Source organism: Equus asinus, chromosome 25 (assembly GCF_041296235.1).
Source record: "Equus asinus isolate D_3611 breed Donkey chromosome 25, EquAss-T2T_v2, whole genome shotgun sequence".
NCBI lineage: Eukaryota > Metazoa > Chordata > Mammalia > Perissodactyla > Equidae > Equus > Equus asinus.
This window is the reverse complement of record NC_091814.1, coordinates 17955401-17969441: the sequence shown is the minus strand read 5'-3', so window position 1 is coordinate 17969441 and position 14041 is coordinate 17955401. Positions and strand designations below refer to the sequence as shown.

Sequence of the window (14041 nt, the reverse complement as noted above, 5' to 3'; positions counted from 1 at the left end):
GTTCCAGGGAATGAGAGGGCTAAGAGGTGGGCATGGAAGGCCCCATTTCCTCACCAGGCCTAGTTCCATCCCTTGCCATGGGACGAGGCTCTTGCAACCACTCTCCATCATATAGCGCGGGGAGGTTTCTCGTGCAGTCTGAATCAAACAAGGAAGGGACACTTGAGACTGGGGGCAAACATGAAGAAAGAGATGCGGAAGACTGTGGTAGTCATTTATTGTTACACACACACTCACACTCACACGGAGTTCACATCAGCCACTATGCCTCCCAACCACCCAGCCACCACATGCAAGGACGCGTGCACACGCGCACACACACACACACACACCCCTCTTGGGAGGCAGGTTTCCCTTTGGCTCCTCTTCCCATGGGAGAGGCGTGACTTCTGGGCAGTTTGGAGGTGGGAAGTTACAGGGGCCTAAATCGGTTGGAAGGGAGGAGGCAGCAGCTCTGGGCTGGGGCAGCTGTAACCATCTTGACTGAGGCTAAAGGGCCTATGAAGGCCAGTCATGGAGGGCCCTAAACCCTAGACCCCAGCAAGTTTTTCACCAAGTGTGAAAGTTCTATTTGATCTGATGCCCAGCCTCTGTCTTTAGGCATGGGCAATCTTTCCAGTCTCCTTGAGGCCCTCTGCTTAGACAACCAGCACAGAAATGGTCAGAGTTTTGGCTGTGGCTCTGCCTGCTGCCTCATAGGAGGCTGGAGAGTGGAGCAGATTCCAGCAGAGGTGGGCGCTACTAGTAGCGCGGGGGGCGTGGGAGGGGGCGGCGGTGCTGCTCAGGAAGGAACCACGTCTCTGCTGGTCCTGGTCCTGTGCCCTCAGCATCCTTAAGGGACATGGCTGCCCACCCCTTTCCCTTTAAGAATACGGCCTAAGTCCCTCCCTCACAACTATCCTGGCCTCCAAAGGTCAAGGGCAGCGCCGACTAAGGGAAAGCAGGGGACAGTCCAGGTTCTGACTGGATCGGGCGGACCCCTGTTGGAAAGTAGCGAGGTCTGTCCCACCGAGTTCCCGGGCTGGGGGCAAGAGGGTGGAGCGGAGCGGCTCAGCCCCAGGGGCGGGGCCTGTAGTCCGAGGCCGAGCGGGCGTGGTCGGGGTAGTCCAGGCGGCTCTCGGCCGCAGTGAGCATGCGCTCGGGCTCCACCACGAACATGTAGTAGAGGTTCCACATCAGCATGGACAGCAGGGGCAGGAACGTCAGGCCGTAGCCAAAGCCTCGAAAGGAGCGGCCCACAGCGAAGGTCAGCCAGTATATCAGCCTGCCGGGACAAGAAGGTCGGGCTACCCTTGAGGGAGACACGGCAGCTAACAGGCAATAGGCTGATGGCGGGGAGAACAGATAGCGAGGGAGGCAGATGGGGCTGGTGGGTACAACCCCTACTTCTGAAAACAGCGGGTGCTCCTGCCATTACGATGCGTCAGGCGCGGTGCTAATGACTTTAGGGGCACTATTTAATTTAGACCTTCCCACATCTCTGTAAGGTGAGTATATTATTACCCTCTTTTGTGTACTTTTCAAATTTTAATTAAAAGTTTTGTTTTGCCTTTTTTTTTTTTTGAGGAAGATTAGCCCTGAGCTAACTGCTGCCAATCTTCCTCTTTTTGCTGAGGAAGACTGGCCCTGAGCTAACATCCATGCCAATCTTCCTCCACTTTATATGTGGGACACCTACCACAGCCTGGCATAACAAGCAGTGCCATGTCTGCACCCGCGATCTGAACTGGCGAACCCTGGGCCAAGAAGTGGAACGTGTGAACTTAACCGCTGCGCCACCAGGCTGGCCCCAAATTAAAAATTTTCGAGTAGGCATTATACACTCACATGGTTCAAAATTCAAAGGTACCAATGAGTATAGCAAAATGTCTTCCGCCTTTACTGATTCTCAGCCACCCTCTTCTCTTCCCTCACCCCCACCTCCACTCCACTCCCACCCCAGGCATCCAGTATTATGGTTTCTTGTGCATCAAGTGATACTTTATGCATATTTGAGCAAAAAAGATTTATGTTTTCCTTTTCTCCCTTTTGGGAAGTATGGCAGCATACTATATAGACTGTTCTGCATGTTGATTTTTTTCCCCCGCCTAATATATCTTGGAGATTGTTGTATCTGAGTACATAAACAGCCTCCTCATTCTTTTACAGCTGTAGTACATTCCATTGTATTTATTGCCCCTTTTACAGGTGAAGAAACTAAGATTCCAAAGGGATTAAGTAAGACTGGTCCAAGGTCACACGTCCGGGAAACAGTAAAACTGTGATTTGAACCTGAGCCTATTCATCACCCCCTCTCCTGCCATTTTAGAGGGGTAGAAGGAAAGAAGAGAGTAAAGAAGCCAGCTTCAACAGGGCTCGAAGCCCAGAGGGAAGGATCAGCCACAATCAAATTTCCCCTCATGGAAGATCCATTTAAAATATAGACCTCCCCCCGCCCCCGACAGTGGGGGGAGTGCAGCAGCTTCCTTTTAATATATGAAGGACTGCTTTCTACAAGATGGACAGGCCTCTACTTTTTAGCCGTGAAACAGAGGGAAGAGTAACCAGTGCTTCTCTACTGCTCCAGGAGGCGGCAGGCATAGTAATAATGACAGTTCACATTTAGCAGCCCCTTTACCAGTACCAGACTACTGTAAGCATTCTACATGAATTGACTCATTTGATCCTCACAACAACTCCATTTTCTAGATGATAAAACTGAGGCACAAAATGCTGAAGTAACTTGCCCATGGTAGAGAAGAAAGGACGCTGGATGAGAGAGGGAAGGGACCTGGATTCTAGTCCGCCACTGCTGCTCACTGACCTGAGCAACTCTTTTTCCCCCAGTCTGTTGTGATTTCCTCTCTGTAAAATGGGGAAGATAGACCACACAATCACTGAGTCTTCCTTAGCTCCCTGATGATTCTTGCTGCTTAAGCCAACATCTGTCCGAGACCAGCATTCCCCGGGAGGGAGATGGGCAGCTGAGTTACATGAGCAGGAACATATTTATCTTGGAAAACATCTACTGGGAGAAAATGCAGGGCTGCATGATGGTCAGGAGGCTGGTGGGACAGATGACCACAAGACTACAATCAGAAGCGACAGGAAGACAGATTTTAGCTCAATAGGAAGAATGTTTTTGTGGTTTAAAGCTACCTAGAATCCTTTATCGAAAGTAACAAAAGGAAATGTATTAGGGAAAAAATGGAAAGACCTGCATTTGGCTTCAGAAACTCAAAGGTGCCTTCTGGGTTAAGAGTAGTTCACTTAAAAACACTCCTGGGGCCGGCCTGGTGGCGCAGCGGTTAAGTGTGCACGTTCTGCTTTGGTGGCCTGGGGTTCGCAGGTTCGTATCCCGGGTGCGGACATGGCACCGCTTGGCAAGCCATGCTGTGGTAGATGTCTCATGTATAAAGCAGAGGAAGATGGGCATGGATGTTAGCTCAGGGCCAGTCTTCCTCAGTGAAAAGAGGAGGATTGGTAGCAGTTAGCTCAGAGCTAATCTTCCTCAAAAAAAAAAAGGAGAAAAAAAACTCCTAAGGATTTCTAGTGACTGTAAATTCTAAATGAAAGGAGAGTAATGAGGCTGCCACGAGAGCTAATGTGGCCTTGGTTTGTATGAACAGAAAGACAATACCCTTGACCAGGTTCCCCCGCACCATTGACAAGCAGGAGAATTTCCTTCCTAGAGGAATCAACCCAGGACAGTAAAGGGACCAGGACCACTTAGGAAAGTAAACACTAGAGGAGCAGTGTGTTGGAGTGGGGGAATTGAGAGCTGTTGTCAAATATCTGAATTTGTCCTAGGCAATTCCAGAGGTCAGAGTCAGGGCAGCAGTTTTTAGCATGATATACAGAACTTTCTAATAGGACCTTTGAAAAATGAAACAGACTGCCTTATAAAGAATTGAGCACCTGGTCACAGGAGGTGTTCAACTAGAGGCCAATGGCCACCTGATGAGAGTGCCACAGAGCAGTGGCTGCAATGGGTGGAGGTTGGTCTACGTGCACCTGAAAGCCCTTCCAGTTCTAGGTTGGTAGATGTGTCTCTGAAATCAACTTCCTTTGGGAAGACATAGGAGCTGATCACCTGCTACCAGGTGAGGTAAGGTGCAAGGGAGAAAATAGATTCAGCTCTCCAGGGCGCACATTTAGGTTGGTGCAGAATCCAGAAAATTCCTTGTTCCTGGCTCTCCAGACATTCAGATGCCTGGGTCCCTCTAGCACCACCACCTCCCCTGTGCCCCACCCCCAGCCCCAACTCACCGGGAGATGGCAAAGAGACCAGTGAGCAGAGGAAGCAGTTTGAGGGTCTCTTGGGGCAGGTAGGTGGAAAGGACGGCCAGATTGAAGAAGTAGAGGATGAAGAGCTGGACCGACTGGGCCACGTATTGCCGGTGGATCTCTACCTCCCGCCGTGGCTCCCCAAAGGGCCGTAGGGCAGAAAAGCACAACAGGCTCAGCCCGTACACCAGGAGCCCTGGGTGGGGTTGGAGAACACATAAGTCAGAAGAGGAACAGTAGGCAGGAAGCTGGGGGCAGGGTTTGTAGTGGAGAGCTCACGGGCATGCACCCTACACAGTGGGGCTGAGGTGGTCCTGGGAGGAGATGGGTGCACAGGGTGGCAGGGTGTGGGAGGCCCTAAGGGGGCCAGGCCAAGTGAAGGGAAACTCTCCTGCTCCCCAAGCCAGGCAAACCCTGCCCTCAAGTCCAGTTCCTAGATACCCCCTTCCTTCTCACAGGGCCCAGGCTCACCCAGTATGATGGGGAAGGTGGCAAAGACCCCGCAGCGGAGCGTGTAGACGAGGCGGGAACTCATGGTAGGCAGCCGTGGGGCATCGAAGGGCAGGAAGGCATATGCCCCATAGAGCAGGCAGGGGAAGAGGATGAGGGCAGCTCCCACTGAGGCCACGGCCCTCAGCCCCTCTCGGCCCCCACAGCTCCCACAGCCCCCACAGGAGCGGCCAGGCGGCCTCACCACTGCCTCAGCCCACTTGCGCTCTGAGGGCTCAGGGTGGGTGGCCCGGGGGGGCAGGAAGGTCTGGTGGCGCTCACCCTCGCCCGCCTCACAGCACACAACAAGGTCCTCCTGGGGCCGCCGCTCAATGCACTGTAGGTCGATGGGCACAAAGGCCCGGGCTGCCTTCTCAGGAAGCAGGCTGGCATCATCTTCAGGCAACTCCTCTAGCTTGGTGGGTGGCTCTGACTCAAGGGGCTCAGGCTCAATGTCCCGCCAGCCAGGGGGATCTGGGAATGGGGCACTGGGCTGGGGGCCAGTCCCCCAGGGCAAGGTGGCAGCCTCACTTACTGTGCTATCTAGACCATCCTCAGTCCCCTCTCCGGCTGTGGGAGACCCAGCTGAAGACCCTAGTCCAGAGGACTCAGCTCCGGGGGACTCAGCCCCGCCTTCCCCTTCTGGCTGCCCGCCATTGGGGATCAAGACCTGGGGTGGGCTCTTCTCTGGGGCCTCGGGCCCCTTCACTTCCAGCAGGGGCAGGGTCTCAGGTTCTGTCATCCTGGGGCCTCACTTCTGGGGGCTACCGTGAGGTCATGTCACCCTGGAGAGAGCAGAGGAAAGCTCTGTCAGAAGCTCCTGTCCTCTGGCCCTTGGGTTGGGTTGCTAGAACTGGAACGCTCCAGGGCAGCTGGTCTCATGGGCTTTAGCCCCTTCTGGGACCTTGGGGAGAACATGGTATGGAGGAAGGTGTTGAAACAGAGGGAGGTGGGAGGGAAGTGAGCAGCTGAAATGGAGGCACCCTTTCGACATCAAATGCCATCCAGCAGAAAGGGTGAGTCAAGGGGCACAGTCCCTGGCAGCTGTGGCTTCAGCCGCCCCCACCCACGCCTTCTATCCCCCTCCACCAAAACCCCTGGGGTCATCATGGCCACCCTAATTCAGGAACGGGAAGAAGAGGAGGTGTTTAGAATTTTGCCAAGAGCTTCCTTCCCACTAAGGATCTTCTTGTGGACAGAGAAGCTGCCCCCTTCACCTTCAAACCTCCCGTTCTCCCTGCAGATCCCTTCTTGGGACTCTCCTGGCAAATGATACCAGTGATTTGCCAACAGATCTGTCCCAAGGAGCTGGCAGTTGCAGTGCACCTTATTCTTTTCTTCTCCCACCTGAGTACTTAGTCAGTTTCCAAACTCCTCACTAGCCCACCTTGCCCATCCCCGGAGGGCCTGGGTCTGTCCAATTTGACTTCTAGGTCTAATCACGGCTGTTTCCCATGGCTTGTCTCGTGTCTTTCTCCCCTCCCTCCCATCCTCCATCTCACTGCTTCTGGATGGGGTTGATTCCCCTCCCTCTACCATCTCAAGGGCCTCCTACCTCTTGCCATTTGGACCCATGACACCCTCTTAGTTTCCATCTGGAGAGAGGCAGAGGGTCCCCAGTGTCCGGGAAGGAGCTGCTCAGCTCCCTGCTGGCTCTGCAAGTATTCCTCTCAGTGTCCCTCCCTTTACCTGTGTCTCCAAACCTGTCTGACCAGAGCAGGTGGGGCCCAGATTAAAGGGGCAGGCTCCGCCCTGCTGAATCGGCCGACAGAAAAAGCATAAGGGCAGGACATCATCCTTTCTGAAAGGGGGGTGCAGCTGGGCATAGAGGTAAGTGTGTGTTCTAGGCACATGGGATGTGTAGGAGCTCCCAGCTCAGGAAAGCAGAGGGGGAAGAGTGGGTCTGTGGATCAAAGGATGCTTGGCATAGGTTAGGATACCCAGAAAAGAGGTGGAATTTCTACACTTAGTCGTTCAATATTTATTGAACATCTATTATTAGCCAGGCTCTCTTCTAGGCACACAGGAGAGAACAAGATGACAGTCAAGGTGTCTGCCCTTAAGGAGCTTGTTCTATTGGGGTAACATGATAAAGAAGCCTAGCAACTAAATCAATAAGACAATTTCAGTAGGGAAAAACCTCTTTGCCAAGGTGACATTTGAGCTGAGACCTGATGGGAAATCAGGAGTATGAGTGTTCTAGGCAGAGGAACAGCAAGTGAAAGGCCAACGAGTGGGAAAGCCTTAGGCTGTGTCAGGAACAGAAAGAAGGTCGGTGGCTGGAACCAGAAGCGTAGTGGTGGCAGGGGGATTTATGTTCCCATTTTAACATGAACACGGGCCCCACCCCCAACCCCAACCCCTTGCCTTTTAGCTTAGGTTTAAGATTAAGAAAGCAATAGGAATCCAGGGTGATCTTTCCAATGGGAGAACCAGGGGGCAGAAACGTGAGGGAGTGGCTTCTCATTCCTGTGGGACCTTATCTCTAAAGCCTTTTGAGCTTGTGAGGGCAAGGACAGTGTCTGGATTGCTCATCTCTGTGTCTTCAGAACCCAGCAGTGTGACTGGAAGACAGCAGGTGTTCAATAAATGTTTGCTGGACTGGCGAGAGATGGATATGCAAGCGGAAATCTTTGGGGGTGGGAGAGCTGAGGGCTCAGGTGCTTGTACAAGAGTCGTGTCTTGGAGGGTCTTGCCCTTAAGTTATGCTCGGTCCTTTCCAAGGAAATTTTCACATACTCATTTTTCTGTTTGTTTAAATAATGGAATAAGGGGAGAACTGGAATCTCTCTAACCAGTTATCTGAAAGACGCTTGGCTCAAATGGAAGGAGGGGTAAAGGGGCAGAAGGATGGACCAAATGACCAATGTATGACAAAGCAAAGTCACGCTCCTAGCTGTGAGCCCATCTGCGCCGATCCAGCTCAGCTTCAGCCCTCTCACTGAGTCCACTGTCCGTTCGCTGGCAGCTTTGTCAATAAAGTTTTTCGCAAGTGCTCGGAGAAGCCGGAAAGAGGCCATGCTGCCCAGAGTTAGTTCTGGCAACTTCCCGGGAGGGAAAACTAGTTTCGCGAGATTTGGTAGCAGCCGACCACTGGCCTGCAACTGTGCATCTGCTATCGCGAGATTTGGCTGGCGGAGGAGGAGCTGTCGCGGGCAGCCGCCTCACAGCGATGGCGGCCGAGCAGGGCCGGCGCCGGTGGCGGCTGCGGCTACGGCCGGAGACAGCAGTGGTGGCGGCAGTGGTGGGTGGCGGGGGCCTGTGACCGGGAGCCGCCCCCGGACTTGGGCACCATGAGCCAAGGCCCCACCACAGGGGAGAGCAGCGAGCCCGAAGCAAAGGTCCTCCACACTAAGCGGCTTTACCGGTGAGAGGGGCTGGGGCGTGAGTGCAGCCGCCTGGGATAAGGGGGGACAGCGAGAGGCGGGGCCTCCCGGGCGGGCGGGGCCCGGGTGCAGGGCTGGGGTGTGGGCGAGGGAGGAGGGTGCAATTTTGGAGGGAGCGGGGGGGGGCGGGGTCCCGTAACCCGGGATGGAGTTGAAAGAAGGATTTGGGTGGGTGGGTGGGTGGGTGAGAGGTTTGGAGGGAAGCACGTGGAGGAATGCCCTCCGCGGTGTGCCTTGGGCGGGCACCGAGCTTTACGGATTTGGGGTAAGAAGGTGGAATTGAGGGCTGCAGAGGTTGGGAAGGTGAGGGTGGGGTCACAGATGGAGAAAAACCCGGAAGGGAACGGTGCTTAGAACCCTGTAGGATTTACAGGGAAGAGCCCTGGACTGAAATCAAGAGAGGCCAGGTTCAGGTCCTTGCTTTGCCACTCTCTCACTGTGTGACCTTGGGCCTCAGTTTCCTCATCCTTAAAAGGAGAGATTGGATTGGATGTGCTTTAAAGTCTCTTATGGCTCTAGTTTTTGGGAATCTGAAAAAAGAAAGAGGCTGGAAGACTAGTTGTGTTGAACTGGAAGGGCCGGGAAGGACTTTGAGTTCAGAGTGTTCTTAGATCATGGATGCCCATTTCAGGGCACCTGGGGACTTCTGAGTCCTGCCTTCCTTCCAGCCTCATGACTACAGTCTCCTGCCAGGCAGCTTGCGTTCCTGGTTTCTAATTTCCACAGTGCCACTCACACTCCTCAAGTCACATCTTCAGCCCTTCAACCCTTTGTTGGGAACAGGCCAGTATGAGCTCTTTCCACCCTGGGTTGAGGATTTTTTTTTGGGGGGGCAACTGGAACATGGGCTCTTGAACTGAATTAAAATAGGATGAAGCATAGAGACCAAGTTGCAGTTTTTGCTTCTAGTAGGGAGTAGGGTTTCAGGTTTTCATTCAGCTCAAGCTCTACAGAACAGTGGTGTTTTCATGAGAAGACCACCCTTAGAGCCATGGGCCTCATTTTGGCAGTGAAAGAGTCAAGAGCATGTTGCCTTTTCCTCCCTTGAGTAGGCATCTTGCCTGCTCTGGCTTATTAAGCCAGAAGGCAGAGGGGAGTATAGGCTGCTCCAAAAATAGAAGAGTTATCCAATCCAGCAGCCCCTGGGCTCCCACTGGGGGCTGCCCCAAGCAGTCTCCGGGCGGTGAGGAGTTGGCTGAGGGTGGCACGTGTGCCTCGTCATGCTGCCGAGTGTCAGCACTGCCTGTCAGACAGAGCGTGGGCAGTGTCTGCAAGATGCCTTTCTTGTCTCCAGCTTTGGGTAATGGCTCTGGTCATCCTTCTAAGTATCCTCAAATCTAGTTCTTTCTCAAGCACTACCTTCATAGGACTGACAGACTTAAGCTGATCTGTTTGCATGTGTGGCTTACATGTGTGCACATGGTGTCTCTGCTGGTAATTGTGTGGTGTTGGCTTTGAGCAGGGTGGAAATTTGAGGCAGCAGCTCTCTGTTTTTATTATGTATTGTAGCAGTGGTGATTGGTAGAAGGAACTGGGGGAGGAAAGTCTGATTTCTCTGCCCAAGATAAATGTGTTGTTAAGACTATGAAACTGTCACTCTGAGCTTCTGTAAATTTGGGAAATTCCCACAGCCTGTTTACAGAAATGAAATTCTCAAGTGTTTTAAGCCCTTCAGGAGAAAAAGCTGCAGGAGAAGGGATGCTGGAAGGGACATAAGCCCCAATTAATTAATTAGGCTAATTAACTATTTTTTTAAAACTCAGTTTTCTTTTTTCTTTTTAAACACCATGCTAGACCTGAGATTACAGTTGTGAATGAGACACAAGACTAGTTTTTGTAGTTTTAGTTCTAAAGGAGATTACAGTTTAATGGAGGAGGTTATGGTCTGATGGGGAATGGAGAAAAAAGTGCTGAGTCCTCTCAGGTTTAAGAATTTGCAATTAGAACTTCCTAGAGTAGTGGTTATTAACTTTTTTTGGATCAAGAATCTCAAGAGAGCTCTGGAGCCCGTCCATAAAAATACACACACACACCACCCTTAGATCTATCTATGGCACTGAAATTACAAGTGCTGTCCTGGGGACTCAGCTGGCGTAGAGTAAGTCACTGATGGCTGCCTGATGCTGCCCCTGGCATCGAGGGCAAGGCTGGCTAAAAAGGCTTGGCTGCCCGCTGCAGGCAGCCCAGAAGGTATTTGGAGAAATGCTGAGCTCTCAAGATTGCCAGTGAGAAGGTCTTGGTTGCCGTCCCACCCACTTAGCTGGGTGCTGGTGGTCACTTTGCCCTGTACAGGCAGCTTTTAGTGGTGTACCGCCTGAGCCACCACAGCATGCTAGCCTGCTGTGGCCCACTTACCCAGGCCTGGGAGCACATTTCAGTATTCTGGAACAATCTTGGATCTTTTCAGGAATCCTCACTCCCTGTTTTCTGGTTGCTTTTGTGTCCAGAGTTGTGCCTGATCCTCCTGTTCTCACAGGTGCTGTTTATCATCCTCTGGGTGTTACCCTCCAGAGATGACATCTATCTCTGGCACTTCTTAGCCACCCATTGTAGAATTTCCTTCGCCTTTTCTGTTAGTGTCTGGAGTCTCCTCCTCAGCCTTATAACAGGATGGATGGAGACTAATACTTACTGAGCACTTACTATGTACAGGGCACTGTTATGAGTGCTTTATGCTTTTGCTAATTTAGTCCTCACTGAGTAGGTGATAATGTTATCCCATTTTATAGATGAGAGAACTGAAACATAAGGAAGTTAGATATTTTGTGTGGGACCACATAGCTGGTAAGAAGTAGAACCCCAGCAGTCTAGTTCCAGAGCCTACACTCTATATTAAACAGAGTTCCCGTAGCAGAATCCAGGAGACCTTACAACTCAGCAGCTCAGGAACCACCCCCCCTCCCTGATACCCCACTATTCCAAAGCAGAATTTTATACTAGGAATGCCTTTTCTTTATGTCAGAGATAAGCCCTTGCATAATAATCATTCATTCATCCCACCATTATTTACTGAATGCCTACCATATATCAATGCTGTGTATAAATTATCTCATTGAAGCCTCACAAGAGTCCTCTGAGGTAGCTGCTGTTATCTCCATTTTTATGGATGTAGTAACTAAGGCTTAAAGAGGTTAGGTAACTTGCCCAAAGTTATAGAGTTAGTAAGACAGAGCCAGACGTTCAAACCCTGTATTTTTTGCCTGGCATCAGGGCGTGTGGTCTTTCCATTGGGAGGGTCTACCTTCCCATATCACGGGGTTTCTCTACCTTGACATTGTTGACATTTTGGGCAGGGTAGTTGTGAACTGTCGCATGTATTGTGGGGTACCTAGCAGCACCCACTGAATGCTAGTAGCAACTCCTCTCCCCTCCTCCCCCCTCCCCAAGTTGTGACAATCAAAAATGTCTCCATCGTTGCCAGATGTTCCCTGGGGGGGCTGCTGTATCAGGATGAAGACTGTGTTCATCTTATTTTGTAGAGAGTTCAGCCTACAGATTTCTCATTTCCCCACCCCTAATTTTTTTAGCTTTTCCTCTAGGATCAGAGTCCCAGCCTCATAGGTGGACCATACACATGGCTCAGGGGCTGTTTGCTTGTATTTCCCTGCAGGGCTGTAGTGGAGGCTGTGCATCGACTTGACCTCATCCTTTGCAACAAAACTGCTTATCAAGAAGTGTTCAAACCAGAGAACATTAGCCTGAGGAACAAGTAAGCTGGAGACTCTATACCACCAACCCTTATAGTTTCTCTATCCCTCTCTACCCAAAACCCTGTTATAGATAGATGTGTGTTCTCTTTCGCCTCCTGACTTCATGGTACAGTAATGGGCTGTGAAGTCTGTGGCCTTCCTAAGAGAGGAGATGGGGATCCCTCACTCTCTCTGCAGCTTCTGCATCTAATGGACTGATGCCATAAGAATGGCATTTGAGTTGGGGGAGTTGGCCATACTGCATAGTGAAAGGAAAGAAAGGGGATAAAAAGGCAGAGAAAAAAGGAGAGAAGGGTGCAGGGGAAGAAAATGAAGATTATTAAAATTCTTACTATTCCTGCCTCTTATTTTCGGAGGCTCCCACTGCATTCCAGGACTGCTGTCATCCTGGGTTATACTGACTGACATTGGATGTCTCTTGGGAGGCGGAGAGATTTTTCAGTCAGGGTATTGGCAAATGTTGCCTTGCCCTCAGTTCTTGTGTCCCCACCGGGGGGCATAGTAGTCACTCTCATGCTTGTCTACACCCTCCCAGGCTGCGTGAGCTCTGCGTCAAGCTTATGTTCCTGCACCCGGTGGACTATGGGAGGAAGGCTGAGGAGCTGCTATGGAGAAAGGTATACTACGAAGTTATCCAGCTTATCAAGACTAACAAAAAGGTAAGGGGAGGTCCTAAATCTTGGGAAGAATTTGTCTAAAGAGAGGAAGCTAAGGAAGGAAGAGATAGGTAGGCAAGTGGGCCAGAGCATGGTTGGGGAGCCAAGAAAGAGATGGCAGAAAGGAGGGAGAGAGTCACATATAATTAGGACTGGGGGAGGAAGGGAGCCTGATCTCAGATGGAGAGACCAGAGAAGTAGATCTAAAGGTGTAGGGGCAACTCCTGAATGAGAGGAGAGATGGATAAAGTTCCAGAACCAAGAAGATAAGTTTATTTCCTCAGTGACATAAATTGGGGTAGGGAGGGGGGAGTGGTACTCTGAGCTTGTTGCTTAGCCAGCCCCTTCCCTTTCCCGATCTCCAGCATATCCACAGCCGAAGCACCTTGGAATGTGCCTACAGAACACACCTGGTTGCTGGTATTGGCTTCTACCAGCATCTCCTTCTCTATATCCAGTCCCACTACCAGCTCGAACTGCAATGCTGCATCGACTGGACCCACGTCACGGACCCCCTCATAGGTCAGTGAAGTCTCAAAGGTGGGCTTGAGGAGCAAGTTCATAGGCCTCCACCTCCAGCCTTCTTATCCTTCAGGGTTCTTGTAGCTTGTAACCCAGCCAGGAAGAGATGATTCTAGCAAGACCTACAAATGCTTCCTGAAGTTTGGGTTTATCCAAACAAGCAGATGAGTTAGAGTGAAGATCTTAGGGAAAGAGAGAGAGCTCTGTTGGTCTAGGATTGTAGACCAATGTGGAGTTGGGGAGGGACAGAATGGTCTAGAGTAGGTCTGGCACTGGAAGATGGCATTAATAGCACTTGTTTTCTTCTCCCAGTTGAATTTGGCCAGCACTGTTTCTTTCACCTTTAGAGATTGTTTTTCAGTGTTTGATGAAAATATTGAAATTTTTAGAAACATTGAGGAAATTATTCTTTGAAGATAGTCAGATCTCTTTTCAGCCATCTGAGGTACTGGCAGCTATAGTTTACCTCTTTTTCTAGTTGGTAGTTTTCTCTTTAGTTCGACCACCCTTTAGAGCTCCTTCCCTCTTCCTCTGGCTCCTCTTGCTCTTTATGCCCCTGCCCCTCCCCCAGCCCCATGCGCCTGCCCTCACCAGGAGATAGACATTCTGGATCAGAGATGGAGATTGTGTCCGTGCCACCACATGGCAGCATTCTCTGGTCAGAAGCACAGCACTGTATTTTGTGCGTTTAAAAACATTATTTAAGACCAGAGTGACATCTGAGACAGCATTCATAGGCTTTATTTCAGGTGGCCAGAGGGGTCTGTAGCCTAAAACAAGATTAAGATAGCTTATTTCAAAGGGTCAGTTCCCCAAACCACTTTAGTTTTCTCCTTATTGATATTTCACATTCAGCCAAATAAGAGACGTCCCTGTAGAAAACATTAGGAAGGCATTTTCAGAATGGGAGCTACACACCCAGGAGAGTAGCTGCAAGGTGAGGTGGATAAGAGGATGGTTTCTGGAGCCACACTGCCTTTTGAGTCCTGGCTGTGCCACTTTGCCGCAGTGT

The 14041-nt window shown here is 51.1% G+C and overlaps 2 protein-coding genes across 11 annotated transcripts in view; one reads left to right on the top strand and one right to left on the bottom strand.

The window, feature by feature from the left end:
* Positions 1 to 182: 182 nt before the first annotated feature.
* TMEM79 (transmembrane protein 79) lies at positions 183 to 6464 on the bottom strand. 9 transcript variants are annotated; one of them, XM_014836981.3, is made up of 5 exons: positions 6311 to 6460; positions 4738 to 5540; positions 4249 to 4462; positions 2804 to 2844; positions 201 to 1264 (listed from the first exon to the last, which is right to left on the bottom strand). In XM_014836981.3, the coding sequence occupies exons 2-5, from the start codon at positions 5495 to 5497 to the stop codon at positions 1260 to 1262; spliced, it is 1020 nt and encodes a 339-aa protein (XP_014692467.1). In that variant the 5' UTR covers positions 5498 to 5540; positions 6311 to 6460; the 3' UTR covers positions 201 to 1259. The 9 variants fall into 9 exon arrangements, 8 of the variants coding, with proteins under 8 accessions (XP_014692466.1, XP_070353249.1, XP_044614108.1 ...); XR_006519786.2 differs by having other exon boundaries at positions 1129 to 1264; positions 2804 to 3068; XM_014836980.3 differs by lacking the exon at positions 2804 to 2844 and having other exon boundaries at positions 183 to 1264; positions 6311 to 6464.
* SMG5 (SMG5 nonsense mediated mRNA decay factor) overlaps positions 1223 to 14041 on the top strand; it is a 32855-nt gene continuing 20036 nt past the window's right edge. The window contains exons 1-4 of one of the 2 annotated variants that reach the window (XM_044758170.2): positions 1223 to 1246; positions 11752 to 11850; positions 12387 to 12510; positions 12873 to 13029. In XM_044758170.2, coding sequence (XP_044614105.2) covers positions 12412 to 12510; positions 12873 to 13029 — 256 coding nt within the window. In that variant the 5' untranslated portion in view covers positions 1223 to 1246; positions 11752 to 11850; positions 12387 to 12411. Of the gene's footprint in view, positions 1247 to 7868; positions 8123 to 11751; positions 11851 to 12386; positions 12511 to 12872; positions 13030 to 14041 lie in introns of those variants that run through there. The other variant, XM_014836978.3, reaches the window with a different exon arrangement.